Source organism: Boleophthalmus pectinirostris, unplaced genomic scaffold, assembly GCF_026225935.1.
Source record: "Boleophthalmus pectinirostris isolate CB_2022bp ecotype Guang Dong unplaced genomic scaffold, ASM2622593v1 HiC_scaffold_15, whole genome shotgun sequence".
In the NCBI taxonomy this organism is placed as follows: Eukaryota; Metazoa; Chordata; class Actinopteri; order Gobiiformes; family Gobiidae; genus Boleophthalmus; species Boleophthalmus pectinirostris.
In genome coordinates, this window is record NW_026571070.1 from 31,489,002 (window position 1) to 31,512,000 (window position 22,999).

Here is a 22,999-nt window from a genome sequence, read left to right on the forward strand (position 1 = left end):
TTTAACATTTAAACAAACTTATAAAGACGACTGAGAAGACTGAACACAAATGCCTCCAAACAGAAAATCAGATTTTGCTGATTACAAACTGCAAGTCGTGAAATCTGCAGCTGAAAACGATAATCGAGCAGCAGAAAGAAAGTCTGGAGTGAGAGAGAAATTTGTGACACCAGCAGGATGCACCATGAAACTTTCCTGAAGTCACTGGATGGATGGACAAAGTCTGGACTTCAGTGACACTGAAACCATCCTGTCGGGATTCAGAAAGACCCGAATAATTCTAACTGGAACTGATGCTGAGTCTGACGACAGCGACACAGAAGAGGAAGCGACGCTCTGTTTACCTCGGGAGGTCATGGAGTTGCTCAGAAGTGACACCGAGGATGAAGAATTGAATGATGATTTAGTGATTTGGAGTGAGATGGAGAGTTTGGTAAACTTGTTCTGTTCTGTTGTTTATGTTATATTTATCTGAAGAACTGTTCATATGTGACGTCAACAGTCTGTTGTTCTCTCTTCTATTGTTATTACTAGAACTTGACTTTCAAAAGGAAATGTCAGTTCCTGGTCTCTGATTTTATAAAATTTCCCCAAAAAAGTGTGACTTATAGACTTATATATGTTTTTGTCTTCTTCATTATGCATTTTTTGGCTGGTGTGAGTTATACTCCAGAGCGACTATACGGTAGGTTAACATTTTGATTTTATGTATATTACTACAAATATTACACCCAACAAATAGAAAAAATACTAAATCTGATGAGTGTTCACCATGCGTGGAGCTATTTTTGTAGAATGAGTTCATAACAGCACATCGGGGCAACAGAGGTTAGAGCACTGTTCTTAACCAAGAGGCAAGACGTGTGTGGTGTGTGGTCGGAGTGGCTGATGGTGCAGAATGGCAGCTTTGCATCCATCAGTCTGCCCCAGGGCCGCTGTGGCTACAATAGCTTCCCACCAAAGAGTGTGGAGTGAATAAACAGTGACTCTAGTGTGGAGCTTTGAGAGGTTTCAACAAGCCTGTGAAGTACATTACAAGTGTAAGGCTTTATCATGATGAAGTCTGTTATTTTCATTTCTTCTGTTCATTCGCTTTATTATAAGCTCCATAATGCACAGCGCTCACTTTAGGTCAGGGGTGTACAAACTTTTTTCATCAAGGGCCACATATCTAAACACAGATGAAGCAGAGGGCTGATCGAGGGCTGTAGACTGATGCTCAATACAGTGAATAATTGAAATGTGTGCAGGTTTAACATGTTAGAATGACCCATCAGTCTTTATTCATGCTGAGATCCTTAAAAGCCACACACAGGTAGATTTTCAAAGAACTTGCAGTAATTTTTTTTTTTTTCAATTGATGCAAGGTAATTTGGGCCAATTCACCTGGAAGCCTGAGGGCCAAGAAAAATTTGTCTGGTCATAGTTTGGACATGCCTGCTTTAGGTGATTATATGATATGATATATTATTCACGCTGTATACAAGAAGACTGCAGTTCTTTAGTCGATTCATTGGTCAATAGTGTTTCGTCGACTAAAATGTGTATGGATGTAAAAAACTCACAAGTTCACAAGTTGAATCTGTCTTTATGTTCTGTAAATATGCTTCTTTTTCAGCATAAATAGTTGTTTTTGCATGAACCTCCGTGCAGGTGTTGTCTGTGAGTGCAGTTTGGATCAGATACAAGGAGATACTTTTGCAAAGCCCCCCTGTTTCAGTTGACTAATCGACTGGCCGGACATGACTTTACTCGACCAATAATTTCTCTAGTCGCCTGCAGCCCTAATATACAAGATGATGTACTGGAGTTTAACGCGTTGTTTGAGTTTCATCTAATGGAAAAAAGTCAAGAACCTTTCCAATGATCCTGTTTACAAACCCACAGTGGCAGTTAGTCTTACAGTAGAACAATGTGGGAGGGAGTGAGTCCAGCTCCAGACTGAGGAACACAAAGCAGACGGGTCCCTGTGCTCCGGCCTGCTCCGGTCCGCTGTCCTCCACATTTCACAGGACAATCGCACGTATTTACACTGGGCTGACAGGCCGCTCTGAGGAAGCCTGCTCATTAACTGTACACTGATGGAGTCCATGCGGAGTGAGGCGTTCAAGTGCACCAAGGCCGGCCGGAACTCTGCTCACGCTTGTTTAGAGCAGAGTGTGCAACGCGCCGCTCGCCTTGACTCAGCTCCTGATTAGCAAAAGGAGATTGAACAGAATCACATCAGAAATGTGGAAAGTTACATTTTTATAATTGGACTCTACAGATTCAGGACATTGGTTTTATCACTAATGTAGACATGAAGTGTATGTGGACAAAAAGAAGAAATTAGTCAAACTAAAAGCTGTGTTATGGAATTTAAAGGGACTATATTACGCCAAAAAAACAACAACTATGGTGTAATGTTGCTCCCTCATCAAAAACATACTTGGAGTTGTGTTTTATTTCATTCATGTCAGGCTTAGTTCTTCTCTAAAACAGAAAACTTCACAAAGACGAGTGAGTCTGGAACTGCAGCATGTGTCCCTGGTGTCAGAGGGCGTGACTGACAGGCAGATTAATCAATCAGAGACACATACTCTGCTTCTGTAAAAGCAAACATAAATAAACTCTTATTTATCTCATATAAAGAGTGATACAATTTGTTCTGAATAATGCAAGAGTTTTAGAGAGGAGATGTCTTCTTCTTTTGAGACACACGTGCTCCACATAAGTGGCTGTGGTTGGACAGTTACAGTTAGGAGTTAGTGGTGACAGTAGATCAGTTGGTTGTGTTTGTCCACTGATCCAAAGGCTGCTCTGAATCCCACTCTCAACATAAACATCATTGTTAGAGTGTTGTTAAGTCAGATACACTGATCATAAGGTTGGCGGTGCAATTCCAGCTCAGACAGATGAAGGCCATTGTATCCTCGGGCAAGACACTTAACACACCTCGCCACAGTGTCTGTGTACACTGGTGTGTGTGTGTGTGTGTGTGTGTGTGTGTGAATAGGTGAGTGGTTCCTTGATGTAAAGAGCATTCAGTTCCTTTAAAGTGGAATCACTCTGTATAAAAACATGGTCATACCTCCTTGTCAAAGCCTGATCCCATCAGATCTCAGAAGCCCAGCAAGGCCAGGCCTGGTTAGGAAGTCCAAGCACATGTGTCCTGTGCTCAGGTCTCTGCACTGCCCCCTGTGGCTCAGAGACTTTAAAGCGGCTCTGTTTGAGTACAAGTCTTTCCATGGCCGAGCACCAAAATCCATCTGTGACATGTTAGTGTCTTATGAACCATCTGCACTCTGAGGAGCTCAGGGACCGACCTCCTGCTGGTGCAAAGAGTTTGGACTACACACGAGGGATCAGCATTTCAGAATCATGCAGCTAAAACCTGGAACAGTCTGAACATGTGAGACAGACCTCTGCTGTCTCTCTTTAAACCCAGACTCAAAACAGTTCAGCTGGATATGACTGAAAGATTTTCACTCTCTCATTTAATATCTCCCTCTCTTTTTAACTGTATGATGATTATTTATGTTTTCATTTGTTTGTATTGTGATTTTAATGTATTTCTTATTCTGTACAGCACTTTGAACTACTTTGTGTACAAACTGTGCTACACAAATTAACTTGCCTTGCCTACTTGGATGGGAGACCACTGGGAATTCCAGGTGCCACAGGGGGGCGCCAGTCATTGTGTCCTTAGGCAAGACACATTGCCTAGTATGAAAGTGGCATGTGCGTGAGTGATGGTGGTGGTCAGAGGGGCCGATGTTGCAGATTGGCAGCCTCGCTTCCGTCAGTCTGTCTCAGGGCAGCTGTGGCTACAATAGTATTTTACCACCCCAGAGTGTTGAGTGAATGAATAATGCTCTGTGAAGGGCTTCTTGATGTCTTAAAATGTGCTACATAAATGCAATGATTAATTACTGTAGCATTTAGGATGAAGGTTAGTCACTCTGTGGTTCGATTCCAGCCCCTTGTTTCTGACTTGAACAGAATGTAGAAGGGACTGGCTGCTAAGGAAACTAAAATATTGGACGAAACATTTGTGAATTTTCTATTTAAAGATTTCCCCAGCGTAAAAAAAAAAAAAAAAAAAGAATACAATGAATGTCCCATATGAGTAATTATGAAATGCCAGCAAGTGTGACTTCACCCCATTTAGACACTGCAAACAAAAATAGAGTGACCCGGTCTATTTCCCGGAACACGAGTTATAATCCTGCACCTGGCAACCGCACTGTTGAAATTCTTCCTGGCAACAAATGAAGCCCAGCTAAATACATTTCAAGGCTTTGGTGGCCTATTAAACAAGTGCTAACATTTTTATCAGCTCTCAATATGAAACGAACTCTCAGCGACGGGGAGAGGCCGTGATTAGAACGAGCTCCGCAAATGAAAGTCTAAAACGGAGAAGGCGCGATGGCGGGACGGGGTCGCGGCAGGGCAAGGCCGGGCCACGTGAGGCTGCGGCGCTCGGGGTCCCAGATTAAACTCTGTGTGTCAACGCGGTGGAAAGGAGGACTTTTATTAAAATGTATGCCGCGCTCGGGCCAAGTCTGACAGATGCAGAGTTCCAGGGCTGTGGGGAGCTGCGTGTGAGGCAGGAGGGGAGGGGGTGGTGGTGGTGGTGGAGCGGGGCAGTGACAGGGGCCTGGGGGGGTTAGGGCTATTGAAAGAACGCTGTGTTGTCACCTTGTACAGCTAATGGGGCTTGAAGTGTCAATGATTCTTCTAAAATTGGAGCAGTGGCCAATCCAAGCATAAGACGGGCTTACTCAGACAGTGGCCTATTAGTCGCAGAGTTGACATAGAGACAGACAAAGACATTACAACCAGACTGTTTAATAGAAGCGGACTGAAGCGGGAAGTCGCCCAGAGCATTCGGTTCCAACCAAATGAAGACGATGGCCAAGTTTACATGATGTTTTTTTTAAATTCCGAATTAATTGTTCTGGATTAAAATATTCTCCTTCGAGTTTACATGGAAATAATAATTCCAATTTCACACGGAGGTTCTCACGGAAAACACGTTACGTTTTTATTTAATTCCGCTCAACGTCTGGGGGTGGGGAAGGGTTTTGATTGGACAGAGACGCCAACGTATTTACGTCGACCGGAAGAAAACACACACTTCAGCTGCTATCGTTTTTTTTGTCATCTCGGTTTGTCGTCGCACCACGAACACAAACTCAATCCAAACTTTTGTACAAACGTTCCGATGATAATTGCACAGCAGCTCGGAAATTCTCTTGTCGCGCTTTACGTCTGTCAGGCTGAGGAGGAGAAGGGAAGAGTGTCGGAGAAGGGAGGAAGAAGACAAACTGAGTGTGAGGCTGCTCTACCTCAGCCCACTCCTGCATCCTGCTCACAAATCCAAAGAGACGTGGATGAAAGTCCAAAACCAGGACTGGTGGAGCAGGGTCATTTAGATCGCGTCACAAGGGCGACACAACAACCATGCACGGAACAACTGGTATTATTTTTAAGAAGAATAAATGTTTACATGATTGAGGAATAAATTAATTCAGCTTGAATTTGGAATAAACCACCCACTTACGTTGAAATAAAGTTTCATTTTGAATAATCATTTTCATTAGGAATTAAGTGTTTACATGGTCTTTTTAAAGTGGAATAAATTTTTATTCTGAAGTAAATTATGTTTATTCAAGATTGAAACTCTCATGTAAACGTGGCAACTCAAGGCAGCAAGTTATAGTGGCTAATCTGTAACCGTGGATCATGTTTGGAAGAGTTCATCAGGAGCAAAGGTGTTGAAGTTGATCAAACCTGTTGCAAACGCTGAGGAGGAGAAGGGAAGAGTGTTTGAGAAGGGAGGAAGAAGACAAAGTGAGTGTGAGGCTGCTCTACCTCAGCCCACTCCTGCATCCCGCTCACAAATCCAAAGAGACGTGGATGAAAGTCCGAAGCCAGGACTGGTGGAGCCGGATCGTCCGGATCGCGTCAGAAGGACGACCCAACAAGCATGAGCTGAATGACCGCAATTATTTTTAAGGATAAACATTTACACAATTGATGAATAAATTAATTTGGCTTTAAAATCTGAATAAACCACCCACTTACTTCAGCATTAAATTTAATTTGGAATAATCATTTTCATTCGTGTTAGGATTAGGGTTAGTAAGTGTTGGTAAGTGTTAACATGGTCTTTTTAAAGCGGAATCATGTAAACATGTGGCTCCAAGGCAGGAAGTTATAGTGGCAAATCTGTAACCGGGGACCATGTTTGGGAGAGTTAATCAGGAGCGAGGGTGTTAAAAGTTCATCAAACCTGTTGCGAATGATAGCGGGAGTGACCTCAGGGAAAGATGACACCTGATCGGTCTGTTAATAATGTTCAAAAGTTGATTCACAGACAAAATAGTGAAATGATAATGTAGATCAGGTGAAAACGAACATTTGAAGCCTAACAGCAGCGGGTACAGAGAGAGGGACCACCATCTATGACTGCAACCATTCTCAGATCTCAATAGAAAATCATAAATTGAACATTATAAACCTGACATCTTTACTGCATTTAGGCTGCCACTCCAAGCAAAACTATTTGAACAAACAAGATGTGCAGCAACAGGATCTTGAGCTGACAGACAGTCTGCTGCTGGCTTTCAAATTATTTTTACACCCTGTATAGAGCTTCAGACCTGCAGACTGACGGGCTTTTGCGTACTCCTAATGAACATACCATCTCTGCATAATTCGGAGTCTAGGTTGACTGAGGAACTTGGCCAGAAACAGAAGCACAGTACAGAAGCTGACATGGTCTTACCCACGAGCACCACCAGTCTGTGCTTGGCCCCGGGCTGCCTGTGGTACTGCGTCATCTCCTCGTAGGTGGGCACGTCGGCCGTGTCGTACAGCTCGCTCTTCTTGCACTCGTACATAGACTTGTTGGTCTTCTTGTCTCTCCTGCTCAGACGGAAGCTCCTCCTGAAGCCCGCTGCACACACACACAAGAACGTGTTAGAATCAGGCAGAACGAGAGTCTGAACAAAGCCAGTTACAGAAGTCATTGTGCACTGATATATATTACACTTCTATATGATTACATGTGTTACAATTCACTTCAGAGCCTGATAGAGGTTGAAAAATAGAGTGGGTGGGAGAAAGTGTCACCACAAGAGCACATCGTCACAGGGATCAGATCACAGTAACATTTGGATTGTCATATTGCCTTGCCGTTATCGATGAATAAAAATTTTAATCGTGCATAAGCAAATCTGCCTCCCTGAGACCACCAATCACACACAGACCACATTCACACAGCTCTTGCTCGAGGAAACAACAGTAGTATGCACTTGTACACGCTGGGATCACACCTTTGGTTTGGTGAGCATACAATCAAACCACTAACCCACTGAATCAATCTTACATTAATTATGAAATTGTTAACAAACCTGATTTGTTTCTGGATCAAGTACAGTATTTTCTGGGCTATTAGTCGCGCTCTTAAGCCTCTAACCTCATCAAAAAATAACAGCACGCCCCGCAATCCAGAGCACCCTATACAGGAATCCACTCAGGTGTCCCAGCATGACTTCACTAAACTACAAAGCCGCAAACACACACAGAACACACAAACACACACAGAACAGACAGCGACCGCGCAACAAAAAACACCCACAGACACACTCATCACTCCACGCCGACGAGGAACAGAACGGAGGAACGAACCGAAAAAGCGAGTCCAATGTGCCACTTCTAGACACAACTGAACAACTGAGTCACTGTGAACACACCGACAATCTGTTGGTCCCAGACAGCACCTCCCTACACGCCACAACTGAACAAAGCCCAGAGTCACTGTGAACGCACCAAACAAACAAAACCACTCACCCATCACACTGTTGGGTTTCCTTTAAAGTCCAGTGCATTTTTTTTTTTTTTTTGTGAAAAAAGTTCGAAAATAAACCATTCTATGACAGTGTGTCTTATAATCCAGAGCGCCTAATAGCCCGGAAACAAATATAGCTGCTTACAAAAAAATAGAAAAGGGAAAAAAAAAACATCATAGGGGACTGAAAAACATTAAAGATTTCCACAGAATCAATGAAGCGAAACACTAAACTCTGTTCATTTGAGGAAAGAGAAATGTAATTTTGTTCAAAATGATGGTGAGCACTGACCTCCTTTATTTTCACGTGTCACTGAGTTTCCATTCACACCCTGCACAATCAGATGCAAGTAATCAGAAGGAAATCAGATGATTTGCTGTTAACATTTCACTTTAATAGTCTTAAAACTCAAAATATCTGATAATAATCTGATTTTGATTGCATGTAACCACAGCCACTGTTTCTTACTTAATCTTACTGCATGATCATGTTCAATTCTGGCTCCAGACGCAACAGAGGGAGCGGTGACCAGACTGATATTAATCTGTATAAAAATACAGAGAGATATCAGTCTGGACTTGCCAGGCAAAAGTAAGAGACAATTTACCGATAAATCAAGTAAATGACTAAAGGCATGCATCTCTAAACAACACACAGGGCCCACAGCCGTACAGATTTACGGCGTTCAAACCTCCTGGCTAATCTTTCTTCGGAACACAAAGAGCTGCTCTGCTTCAGCACAGCTCTCCTCGCTGTAGGTGACAGACTGACACTGTCCAGCGTCTTACTCACATCTTCCCCCGTGACATTTCACTCCGAGTCTGAGGAAAGGCTTTGTGAAATGTCCACACTAAACCTTTCGTCACTTTTACGACTTTTAATCAAGATGCGATATTGGTGGTCAAATAAAATCACAATTCCATGGCTGCACAACTTTCCAATTTTTCTCAGCGCTTCCAGATTGACCATCACTTTCACAGCTGCGGGGGCGGTTCTCCTGCGCTCCTTCAGATTTACAGGTTTAGGCCCGAGCCATGTCCACAGGGCTGATACATAAAACAAGTCCACTATATAAGATACTCTCATTTGGTATTCATATAAGCAAAAGCAGCAGGTGGAGTCTATATCACTAACTCTGGCCCCGGAGACAATCTTTTCCCCTGAGTATTTGAGCAAAGTACAGATATATTGTATAAGCAGCTCTTTGAGGTCAAAAGAAATCCACTGTGTACTGTTTGTATCTAATTATAAAGTGTTTTCTTGTCCGAGAATCAGGAAAAACTCCACACACAAAAAGTGCTTATGGACTCAACGTGATGAATAATTAGAATGTTCAGAATGTATAAGGTAAGTGAGGAATAACTTTGAACCACTGCAAACTGTTTAAAACTAATGCAAAATAAATAGTTCTGTTTCCATTTTTAGGATGGTAAAAATCACTTAAAATTGGGTCCACAGGAAAGACACGTGCCGCCTCATGAATTGTAAGCACCACCTCCTCACTGGGAAAGCACGACCCGATATGCCAGTAAGGAATTTTTGGATTTCAGCATTGAACATGGCAACATAAACAAGAGAATGTTCTTTCTGAGTGGATAAATATCTCGAGAACCAAAACAGAAAACTATAATGATTTGATTCATTTTTATTTCAAGTTTGTGAGAAAAACAATAATGATATACATACTACATATACATTATAAAGAGAAAAGCACATTTCTCAAACAAACTATCTAGGAGCGCCCCTGAGAGAACCCTGAGCTCGTGCAGCAGGGTGTGTGCAAAACACGACTGGACGTGAGCTGTGATTAGCCCTGTGGAGCCTGGAGCTCTGCGTCGGTCCTTTCCCCTGTGGTCACCTCTGAGCTCATCCCAACATTTGGAACTGCAATGACGGCGTTTCACCGCTGCTGAGATCGTGGTGATTTTAGCGAATTTGTATGAAGAAAAAAATCAAATGCACTGACATGCAGTTTACTGACATTTGTACCGAGTAAAATATTACCTTTTTTTTTTCCCTGTAATGAATTGCATTAGTAGCCAGGCTGGCTCCAGTGACTAGGTCAGGAATCAGAATACACTAGATGGTTCGCAAAACCCCGGAAGTGCGAATTCCGGCACCAGCCAATCAGCGAAGAGACATACATTCAGTGTTGTCAACAATTCCCGAGATCGAGGATTTAAAGCCGGAACAAAGAGAATGTTTGGTGAATTTTATCAAGTAGAAAAACGGTATTGTCCTTCTTCCTACGGGATTTGGGAAAAGTTGAATATATCATTTAGCCCTGTTAGCAGCGCATTACATACGTCATGACCAAATAGCAGCGATTGGTTAAATTATAAAAAGTACATTGAGCGAACAAAATCTAAGACTGAGAGGTCAGATGGTTTGTACGAAGTGAAACGAAGTAAAACTGGCTGATGAATCAGGCTATTACATTACTGCATTATCACAAAAAGCAACGCATTACAGTAAATCATTACTTTTATAACGCTTTACTCCCAATACTGATGATCATACCAAAATAAGCAAAATGAGAATGACTTTTTTTTCATTTATGGTCATACAAACTAATAATGTTAACAAAGGCAAAAAAGTGTATCATTTATGATTGTATCAAAATAAAAAATTCTAATAATGTTAAAGAAAAGCATGTGTGTAGTTAATCGTCGTGGTTTCCTTGTGAAGACGATGGATCTAGTCTTCTACGTCTTTGATTTTTTTACAACTTGTCCATCATGTCCAATGTTTTGGTCGTTAAAAATAAAATAATAAACTAATTAAAAGTCAGTTCAAGTTCAGTAAAAGCTGCGTTTGATTTGAACATGTTTGCTTCGTTTCTGGGACACAGTTAGGTCATGTTTATAGAAAGAATCGATCTAAATCAAAATCTTCCGTCCAGTTCCTTTAAAGATTTTTTGAGTATAACCGGTCTCCTCATTTAACTCGAATCATAGCAGCTTTAATTACACTTAATGATAAACTATACACTCTTTTCCTTCCTTCCTAATGAGTAATAAATGAAGTACTGAAACCCCCGAAACGCGATCCTGGATGGCACTCTGGATTAAGCGAACGGCAAAATGACTCCACCGACAAAACTCCGGTACCTTCGTATTTTTCCGCCGCGGTGATTACCTCGGCTCGCCTTTCCAAACACGATCCGTTGATGGGCAGAAGGAGTTACGAATGCGGGCGCGACGGGGAGAGGGCTCTGAGCGATTCGGCACACACGTATCCACACGCGCCGCGGATCCTGTTACCGCGGACGTGAGCTTGTTCCACTTGCGGTCCTCGGGTCTCCGTGCCAGTCGTCCTTCAGCGCCTCACCTCCTCCGCAGTGGAAAACACACTTCAAACGCAGACCACATGGCATCGGCGCGGTCAACAGAGCGGGCACGTCCAAGGGAAACCAGGAAGACAATATGGCCGCTCGTTTATCACAAGGCGAACGGGCTAATTGGGCATTACTAATCCTGCCGGGGTCATCCATCCTCTGGGTCTGCTGTTTCCACTCACAGATGCGGCAGGTGCTTTCAGAGGCTTTTTTTTTTTTTTTTTTTTTAAATGGAGGTCAACGGCACCAGACTGCTTTCTACAAATGTTACGCAGTTAAAAATGAGCAAACGGTATGTAATTTAAAAGCATTAGTTGTATCAAATGTGATCTTGGTGAAATTGCGGCCGGGTTTCGAGACCGCTGGGAATATCAGGTGCCGCAGTGTCAAAACGCAGAGCAGAATTAGGGACGCGCTGATCCAGCTCTGGGATCGGATGTCGGTGCAGATACTGAAAAATTTGCTTGGGACGATTATTGGCTTCCAAATATTGGTTCAGTCGATATCCTGGTTGGAAATTCAAATTGGTGTAATAAGACGATTTACTGGGCCCAGAAAGTCTCATAATGTTTGAACTTTTACTTATACAAAGTTGTTCTGTAGTTACTCAGGGAATATCAGATTTGTCAGTTTTGTCATAGTTTTGTGAGGAAATAAATGCTATTTTCAGTCTCTGCACTGGTATCGGTTGATATCGGGTATCAACATACTTAAAGCTGTAGTATTGGAATCAGTATCAGAGCTGAAAAAGCTGGATAAGGGCCCGGTCAAGCAGAAGCAAACAGCAAGGCCAAAAATTCAAGTTAATGCATCTGATATAAAAATGTATTGAACAGATACATATGTACTCTAGTTTATGAAACTGTTGACCTTTTTTATGTACCATTTTTGGTTCTAAAGTCCCATACGGAGTTGCGGAAGGACTGACATATTTTATAGAAACGTTTCCTTTCATTTTGAAGTAATATTAAAGTATTCAGAAGAAAAAGCTGACAAATGATGTAAAATCCTGCACCTTCTACTTGTTTGCACAATTTTCCCTCCGTTACTTTTCCCTCCGTTACCATGACCTTAATAAAAAATCTCATGACTCAAAAAGTAAGAGGTTTTTCATCCTAATCTTGTACCATATGGTAGAAAACTATATGAAGCAAATATTCAAACCAGTTTGTTAAGGATATGGAAGTGAGAAACAAGAGTTATCACTGTTTGGATTTATTGCCCAAAAAGTGCTGCATATTTCATTCCCTCCGTTACCGACATGATTTTTTAAACTTTTTGTCAACAACTTGAAAGAATATCACAGGTTTAACTTGACCCTGTTGGAGTGTAACTCTTTCCTACATTCTGATACTTTACTTGTTTCAATAGTCCCTCTAGTTTCTGAATAAGAGACATTTGAATGTCAAAAATCTGACCCTGTTTCCCTCCGTTAACACTTGACCGGACCCGTAAGTACATCCCAAAACTGAACCTTACCCAAGTCTGAAAAACTCAAACGTGACTGTGACTGAAAAACTTACTGTGCCTGACAATATTTTGGTGTTGGGAAATGTTTGATGTTTTACCTTTATCTGACCTGGTTATTATTATTATTAGAGGTGACTGGAGAGATCTCTTGTTGAATACTCAATGAACACACTGGATTGACACAACTGATGAAAGGACTGACTAACGCCGTGTCCCAATGTCCACCCTACAACCTCTAACCCCTCACTCACTACACAGGCCTATGTAGCAGACGATATAGTAGGCATGCAACGCTACAGTTTTCCCATGATTCGGTACGTATCTCAATACACGGGTCACAATATCAATTCCATTTTGATATGTTTTAAGACGAGAAAAAAATCTCATGTAATTTTCATCATGTACACTACACTCAATACATTACAGTATAACTAATGTAATGTATTTTAATTTATTTGGTTCAATGATTTACAGCTCAGAGTTTTTATTCAGTGAAAACAAGAACAGAGTTTCTCAGGCTGTTTTATATTTTATCATATAGCCAGTCGACTCTTAATATAGAGAGGTAGGGGAGTTACACTATCAGACTTTTCCTTAATTGATAATGATTTCATGATTTCCTTTCCTCCTGAGTCTGCCTCTCCTCTCACACACGCCTGTGTCGCTGCTGCTCAGCCCAAAACATTATACATAGATCTCCAGGAGGAATACCTGATAGCTAATGGAGGTCAATTAAATGCAATCAATTAATCAATCTCTGCCCCCTCCAGCACAGACAGTACGTAGCTCCTCCCATACTGCTTTGCTACAGTCTGTGACACTGCGCTCTCTCTTTCTGAACACTCAAACTAAATTATATTACATAGAAACGTCTCAACGGACTGTTTTCTGACTAAAACTTATGAGACTGAGTCTGAGAAACAGATTGCGTGTATATTGATGCATGTACAAGCGCATTTGATTAAGGCCGATGTAAAGCCAAAAGTAATTCTTAGTATTTAAAAGTTAATCTTTGTCATTCCTGGGTCCATCAGTATAAAATAAAAGGTGACTGAAAGAGAAAACCCACCTCTTTTAGAATATTTTAGTTGTAAGTCCCTATGGAGCTGGTTTCTGTTGCATCTGAGGAGGACGCCACAATAACTGTTTCTCTTTTGGACCAAAATAAATGACAACACAGTGCACATGAAGAGACACGTATATCAACCGAACACATGTATCAAATTGTGTCATCAGTATTGAACGATTTAATATTATATTGAATATCGTTGCATCCCTACTGTGTCCGAATCTCTTCAGGGAGAGAATCGGACACAGAGCAAACTACATTCACGTGACTCTGACGTCTGGGTGAAAAGTCTGAAGTCTAAACTCGGATAAAACTTGATTTCTCTCAAATACTGATCGAACTGGACTGACGCACGAGTGTCTGTGTACTAATAATAATCACATGAGTTTTTCTCAAGCTGGATCCCACATAAATTCATAAATGGCCACTACTATTCGAGATGCAGTGTGGGGAATTTTGAGTGCACTACTTTTTCACCAACTGGACATTCAGACACAAATAAAAATGGCCAATTGTACTGCCAATTCCCTGGAGCACACCACAGCGCAGTACAGAGGCCAGAGAACATGGTTTAGCTGTACTTTTGAGAGCGCTGAACTCATCGTAAGCACACGCTGTCACAACACACGTGAAATGTTCTGTAACGAGCAGCGCTGATGCTCGCCCGCTCTCCGGAGTGACGGTACCGCGCAGGCATGTCGGAAACTCCGCACTCTGGGGCCTGCGCAAACACAAGCATAAACTGCCCACTAACATCCTGAGTGACCTGCGCCGTAAAGAGAACATAAAGACACAACGCAGCACACACGATGGTCCATAAAAGCACAGAGGAGAGCGGGGGAGCGAGGAAGAGGAGAGCGGGGAAGAGGAGATGCCTGGGAACAGAGCGGCCACCGGAAAGAGCAGACGACACGCGTGGGCAGTCACATGACCTGACCGGATAGGAAGATGTAGATTTTATATCCCATTAAAACAGTGCGTGGACAAAGACAAATGTTAAGAAGTGAGGTCGTCCAATCCACTGCTGTATGGTTTTTGTGTTTGCAGAGGGCGGTGGGTCAGTTTTGTCCATCTCGAGCTACTACAACTGTATAATAGAAGTGGACAAAGGAAGTGTGACGTCACCCACAGAGCTGCAACCAAATGAAGTTCAGCGAGGATAGCAGTTATAGTGAGGTTATATATTTGGTAATTCCAGCATGAAACCAAAGAGCCAATCAGGAGCGAGGCTGTTGAAGGTACACTCCCCCTCCCGCTCGCACCGCTGGTTTAGCAGGAGGCACGTACTTAGCAACGTGACTGTCAATCAACCAGTTACTAGCACCAGCAGGAGTGACCAGGGGAAAACAGGCACTGGATTGGTCTCTTACTAATGTTCATATCATTTAGGGACAAAATAGTGACATAAAAACATCAGCATCATGTACAGTGGGTTAAAATGAACATTTTAAGACCAAAATGGCAAATCTAATGAGAGAGGAACGAAGATTTTACAGAAAAGTCAATTGCAGCAAGAGCTCGAAGGAACCGTTGTACCATTGGTTCTTTTGAAATTCCATTAAGAATGAAAAACAATAAAATGGAAAAACAGTTTGTCATCTCATTATTCAGTTTTAATGTCACAACAAAAACAGATTTGACCTCTATTTCTAATTTCAAATTTAAAGTTTATTTCAAATAACACCAATCAAAAAACATGCCTAAAACATGTCTTGATGCCTATTTCAATTTTGATATTTTATTCTCACTGCTTTATTTGTCCCAGAAGTTCTGCAGCTCAGCGCTGTCTGTGAAATCAGTATCAACTGAACAAAGGAGAGTTTATCGCCGCTTATTCACAAACTGAATCCATTACAGCTCTTTCCAACTCTGCATTCATAACCAGTCTTTTATGTCTTAGGTTGTGTTTTTCACAAAATCTTTAGAGAGTTTCTCAGCACGTCTTTTTTCTTCAGTGTGGTGGAAATTTCCGCATGTCTTTCCTGCTCCAAAGAACTCTGTATTTAGCAGGAATCTCGATGGCAGCCGTGGTCTATAACATACAACATACAACATAGAACTATAATCCATGACATACACACTGATGCATCCAACCGCACGAGGCAGCACAAGTTCAGGGGCAAATAAACCAGAGAATAAAATATCAAAATTTAAATGGGCACAATATCAGTTTTTGGTTGGTGTTATTTGAAATAAATTTTAAATTAACTATTGGAAACAGAGGTCAAAATCAGTTTTTATGTTTGATACTAAAACGGAAAAATGAAATAAACTGTTTACCCATTTTATTGTTTTTCGTCCTTAAATGAAATTCAAAATAATGAATGGTATGTGGACTGAACCACTTCGCCCTCATGCTTCTCTCTCATTTGGAATGTGGCAGTCAGCATGTTATATTATATTATATTCCACTGTGGGACCTGCACTGTACCTGCACATTTGAACATAAAGCATTTATGAATTTTCTCCCGCTCTTGAATGACCAACAACTGTCTACCTAGTAGGGCTGGGTATCATTAAGAAGTTGCCGATATGATATATACCTCGATACATAGGCCACGATACGATACATATCTTGATACAATGCTCTTTCGATTCGATACGATACATTTCAAATTGATTTGATACAGTTCAATAAAAGCTAATGGCTCAATCACGGTTGTGGTACTAAAAGTTGTGCAAAGTTCAAATGAAACACAAACATTTTAATCATGAAAACTGTGAAAATGTCAAAAGTGTCGCATAAAAGAATTTCCTTCCACTAAATAGGCAACCAAACTCTAGCACTCAATGCTCAATAAATCAAAAAATACTCTTGGCGATATATCGATACAGCAGCCCATGATATCAATACTGTATCATCACATTAAACGATACGATATATTTATATTTTGATATTTTTGCACACCCCTACTACCTAGTCCCATCAAATTGTTTCTCATCACTCTGCCCACTTAGTCCATTTGTCATTCACACATTTGCACCATGACAAACAAACAACTGTCTGCGATACTGACAAGCCGGTTTTTACACATAATCCTCCTCTAAAAATACACACTGTGACTGGACAAATAATAGCTCACCTGTTGCCTCTATAATTCTTTTTTTTTTTTTTTTCCATCTTGGTAGACTTCATTCACAGTCCAAAAAAATCATGTCTTAACTTAAAAAGTGTGTTCATATATCAGAGAGTAAGACTGGAACAAAGACAAAATATAGAACTTGTCTTTTGTTATATTTGTGAGATATATTCTAATCTTGTTTATGGAATGTACCTCTTTTCATCATGACAAATCGTGGCTGTGGATGCAGTGTTCTAAATACGTCCATCCCTCCTCCCTCTGAAGCCTGATGAAGATGACTCCAGTGGAATATAGTGGTGATGGCAGCGGAGGATTAGGAAAGCCTCAGGTTGGGCTTTAGGGACTGTGGTTAAACACTGTAACACTTAGAAGGATGAAGATGTGGAGGAGGAGGGCACTTTCCATTCTGTGAGCGAATACAGACAAATATAGAGCAACCTGTGCAGAGAAAACCGAACCACACACACACACACCAAACAGACTACTCCGATAATAATGGACAGAAACGGCAAACCAGAGAACTTTCTTCTATTGCCAAGAAAAATATCAAATCTATTTTTGGTCTAGTGAAGTTTGCAAGCTAGAAACGTTTGCTCAAACTCCATGCTCTGCGTTATTTCTACAGTTTCAGTGCGTCACTAAGTAGCAGGTGTCTAGTGTGGTCTGTCTGCTGTGATTCTCTGTTGTGAAGTTGGTCTCAAGCAACAGTTGTAAATATCAAACATGCTGAAACTTTATGATTTGAGGTCTTCAGCTGTGACCAGACAAAAAGTGGTAAAAGAATCACACTGCTGCCACAAATATGATGAGTGGCAAAAAGTGGTATAAAAATTAACATGTACAGGGAGAGAGAGAGTGTGTGTGTGTGTGTGTGTATGAACATTAACATATATATTAACATATATATGGATTGTGTTCTGTATTGTGTAAGTGTATTCTATAACATTTAGGACTTTTTCTTTCCTGCTCTCATAAAAGAGGATTTTTTTGTTGTTGTTTTCTGTAAATAGTTCTGCCATCTTGTATCTATTCCTAATAGGGTTTGGCAAAACAAGTGTTAAACTTCAGGCTAAACCCCTTCGGTCTACAGAATAATTTTATTTATATGCATTAACTGCATAATTTGTTTGTTTTGTGTTTTGTTTTTTTTGTTTTTTGTTTTGTTAAACCATTGTTATATGATGCATGATTATGTTAATTGATCGTTCACAGTGACTCTGGGCTTTGTTCAGTATGTGGTGTGTAGGGAGGGTGCTGTACTGGGACCAACGGATTGTCGGCGTGTTCACAGTGACTCAGTTGTTGTTCAGTTGTGTCTAGAAGTGGCACATTGCACTCGCTTTTTCGGTTCGTTCCTCCGTTCCGTTCCTCGTCGGCGTGGAGTGATGAGTGTGTCTGTGGGTGTGTTTCTCTGTGTGGTCGCTGTCTGCTCCGTGTGTGTTTGTGTGTTCTGCAGGTGGTGCGGCTTTGTAGTTTACTGAAGTCGTGCTGGGACACCTGAGTGGATTCGTGTATGGGGTGCTCTGGATTGCGGGGTACGCGTTAATTTTTTTGATGCGGTTAAAGGCTTAAGAGTGCGTCTAATAGGCCGCAAAATACAGTAAATTAAAGAATTTAATTAACAGGAATGTACAAGGTAAATTAAACAAAAAGGGGGATCTAAAATAGCTATCGATAAGGTAATTTACAAGGTTTTAAACAAAAGAGTAACAAAGGGAGAAAATTTGTTATACAATAAAGGACTTGACACACAAACACAAAGTCAGTACTGACAATTAGTGTCTCAGAAAACGAGAGACACATTAAATTAACACACGGAATCCGAAACTAGTGCCTCTTTTACTGAGTCGAGTGCAGGGACTTGACAGAAACACACTCAGACTGGCCACAAAGTCCAGCAGCCCCAAACACCCGCAAACTATCTCCTTAAATGGGGGGAAGCGGCTTTAGGTGAGGCGGGACTGGCCAGGTGTAGAGGTAGAGGTCCCCCACCAATCAGGAACCAGCAAGCAGCAAAAAAAAAATAAAAAAAACAGGTAGGAGTGGGCAACCAGTCCTCCAATCAGGATTCACAGGATGGATTGCATTGGGAAGATTGGAAATTGCTGCCACACATACAAGTTTAACAAAAAACAAAACAAAAGCTAAAGCCAAAGACCTGGGTCCATAACAAGGGAGTTCAGAACATATTGAAGTGGACTCGGTTTGATTGTTGACTGACGCTGCAACACCATAAGTCTTAGCTAGAGTGGTTTTCATTCACAATACAGTTTTATTAGTTGAACAAAATATCTAGATCAGGGGTGTCCAAACTTTTTCCATCAAGGGCCACATATGTAAACACAGATGAAGCAGAGGGCCGATCGAGGGCCGCAGACTGGTGCTCAGGACAGTGAAAATTAAAATATGTGCAGGTTTAACACGTTACAGTGATCCATCAGTCTTTATTCATGCTAAGACCCTTAAAACCACAAAGTAAATATTAAACATCAGCTTTATCAAGGTAGATTTTCAAAAAACTTGCAGTAAAAAGTTCATTTTTCATTGATGCAAGGTCATTTGGACCAATTCTCCTGGAAGCTTGAGGGCCAAGAAAAATTTGTCTGAGGGCCGCATTTGGCCCACGGGCCATAGTTTGAACATGCCTGATCTAGAGAGATGTAGTCCTTCTTGCCTGTTGGGGCGCTGCACATTGAATCAACAAAGAAACGACAAGGAAAGTGTGAGGAGGAAACTCAAAAAGCTCCAAAAACTCCAACCATATCACTGATGATTAAACACGACGGCTTCACGATCTCCATCTTTTGATTAATTGCTCGGTTGCGCTTAAACCATCAATCATCTTCGCATTCCGTCCTCGTTTACGCGGGGACGGCGTGTTGACATAACCAAACGCGAAGTGGAGAGTGGACAACCCGGTGCCATCTCTCCAGACCCCGTCCTCCGCTCACTTTCCACAGCGCTGAGACGAGCTCCTCAAACATGTTGTTAGAGGCTTACACCATGGAACAGAGCTGTGATAGGTCCGCTTGTTTTTCCTCTCCGTCTCATCCCACTGCGCCCCGGGCTAGGGAACGTCGTCTACATGCCTGAATCCTAATACGCTGGTGAAAAAGCCACTTAAATACACACGGCGTTCCTCTCCCATAAGGCCTCGGAGTTACCATCGCCTTGCCAAGTTCTGAGCCAGGATTTGTGAAGCTAAGTGCCGGCTTTCCTGGTTCTCTCATCAGCCTGGAGGAGATGCTTGAAAATAACGCCAAAGACCAGATTCTGAACAGTCTATAGATGGAATGCCTAGAAAGCGGATTGAGAGATTGGACATTCCACATACAGGGGCATAGATTCTTACATAAACATATTCATCTTCATCAGAGCATGCAGTGGATGACAAATTCTAGTCTGGAGAAAGCCTGGAGCGTTTTCTGTCCCGGCTCGGTTCGTTTTTCCATCAGTTGCACGTTACTGGTTGTGACACATGATCCATATTCCAGCTGCCTTCATCTCAGCCGTAACCGTAGTTGGAGATTCTTGTTTGCGTTTCGTTCTCGGGATTATAATGGGATTTTACATTTTGTGTGTTTTAAGGCGATCCTGAGTTAAAAATGTAAATGAATGTGAAGAAGAAAAGGAACTCATTTATACTGCAATAAAGTTTAAATCCCAGAAAACAGCAGCGGTAATTGCTTTGGCTCGTCTTTCCACAGATAACTTGCCTCAGTAGCATCACCTGCTTGTTGTCGTGAAAACAAGATGTGTTTAATGTTCCATCGTAGAACATTCTAGGTAAAGCAATGGCGTGGAGACAAGGTGATTTATTAGATTGTGTTATGCAAAATCAACTTTGTGGAGCTTTGAAGCATGTTACAACGTTGTTCTTTCATCAAAACATGCCTGAAGAGGTTTTATATGTCATTTATGCATGTTGGAGTGATCTTGCGAGCTCTCCCGGGCCTTATTTGAACACTCCTTATGGTTAGCAGTATCCAAGACTCCAAAACCCAAACCAACCCAAAAATCCTCCAGAGATGGTAGTCCTGGCCAAGTCTAGCAACAAGATCATGGAGATGTGTCCCGGGTGCCCCTTGTGCTGCCGTACAAAGGCAGAACGCCGTGTTTGGTCAGAAATGAGTTGGTAAATGGTAAATAGTAAATGGTCACATTTTTCTATAGCGCTTTTCCACCTTCAAGGCACTCAAAGTGCTTTACAACAAGGAACCAAGGCAAGGTGGGTTAAGTGTCTTGCCCAAGGACACAACGGCAGCATTCATCTGTGGGAGCTGGAATCACACCAGCCAACCTGTGGGTCAGTGGATCTGACCGCTCCACCTGTGATGTTTATGTCGAGAGCTGGATTCAAACCGCCAACCTTCAGATCAGTGGGCGAACGCTCTACCAACTGAGCTGCTGCCGCCAACACACTTAATCCTGCATCCAACCTCCTTGTTACATTTGGGCACTTTATGGTTTTTCCCTGTTTTCTTTTTATTGTTTATATTTTTTGTAGCATTTCTGCTTAGTTTTGTTTTTGTAAGTTAGTTATGTTTTTGTGTTCTTTTTTGTACTCATTTCCGGCAGGAGGCCTTAAATGTGCGAGCCCGGCGCCGCCTCACTCTCTCCTCCTCCTCGTCCGCCGCCACCGCAGGTACCGGAGCGTGCACGCCTCACGCCAGGAGCCGCCTGAATCAGACTAATAAAGTACTAAGAAAAAAGAAAAGAAAACAATACACTACCCTTCAGTGCAGCCGTTTCATTAGCAGGACGTACGCTGAATGTGTTGTGACAGTGCTCTGAAGGGGGAGCGACAAAGAGAGCACCAATATCTATGTTAATAAGCTATTTTTGGTGAATATAACATTTTCCAAACAACAGAAGCTGACATGATGATGTAAATATGTCGTGTTAGCAGTTAATACTCCATAGAAGTGTAACACACACTATCTGATCTAATATTAACATTATTTCAAACAATATCTTTGAGGCAAAAATAACTTCAGACCTCTTTAGACTTCTGAAATTTGTAGTTCCTATATTTTATTCTCCATCCGCTGAGCCAGAAATCATTCTATTGTTGTTTTATTCCTTCAACTATTACTTTATAAGCAATCCATGTGTGCTGAGAGAAGACTTGGACTGTTTCATTTTCACTATGATTTAAATGGAAACCGTATTTTATGCAAATGGCAGAACGACTATATCTAATCCGTTTATACCCACAAATAAAACAATTTGATTTACGGTCCCTTCATACGATTATTTACGGTCATATAGTTGTTGATCTAAGGCTACACCGGTGACTTCAGAACTCCGCAAACAAATACGTAGCCCCTTCGTAGCGTGACACGTGTGATTTGTATCCCCCCGCACAAACCGTCAAATCTGGACTCCTCGTATTAAGTTGTAAATATGGTTTGGCTCGAAGCTGATCTCTGGGCCCGAGTACAAGTCCAGTGAAGGTTAGCTCCTGGCAGCGGCGCGAGGCAGACGTTGCATCACTGAAGAGAAGCATGGAGGAAAACAAACCCAATATGAAGGACAACATGCGAGAGCCTCCGCGCAACTCAATGGGCTCTCGGGCCACGCTAAAGCAGACCGCCACATCCAACATTCAGGCACAGAGAGAGAGAAAGAGAGAGTCATATACGAAGGTTTTCATATATTAGCTTTTTCTTCTCTCATTTCAACTTGGTTCTGTTTCAGCCGCAGTCAAAAATAGCCAGTGGTTTGTCAGTTCTGGACATTGTTAGGGGCAGTGGAGGAGGAAGAAGAGGAGGAGGAGGAGGAGGGAGAGGTGTGGTTGAGGAGGTCAGGCTTTAAGGACAAGAACAGAGCAGAAAGAAGTGTTGAAGGTTTTAAAAGGAGTAGTTACATTTGCATTTATGTGTAGTATTAAATATGGTATCATTACGTGTTCTGAGCAGATTTATGCACAGACTGTACAGCAGGTTTCAGATTATGTCACGGTTTTCTATAGACCAATAATATTTAACAGGAGTTGAGGGGCAACTAAAATGAATATTGTTAAAATGCAGCTTTTCGTTACAGTATAGTGAGTTATAGAGTTTACAGACTTTGTGCTTTTCTTCTTGTGTATTGGGCCTAATCACTGACACAAACGATCAGGTTCAACATAATGAGAATGTGGCGAGGAGAAAAATCTGTCGACTGGACAAAAGTAAGGCTACGTTCAGACTGCAGCCTG

The 22,999-nt window shown here is 41.8% G+C and overlaps 1 protein-coding gene across 1 annotated transcript in view; it reads right to left on the reverse strand.

Moving 5' to 3' along the window:
• The window catches only part of mpp7a (MAGUK p55 scaffold protein 7a), a 386,727-nt gene that overhangs the window by 61,575 nt on the left and 302,153 nt on the right, over window positions 1–22,999 (reverse strand). The window contains exon 13 of the mRNA XM_020930757.2: window positions 6,773–6,943. Coding sequence (XP_020786416.1) covers window positions 6,773–6,943 — 171 coding nt within the window. The remainder of the gene's footprint in view (window positions 1–6,772; window positions 6,944–22,999) is intronic.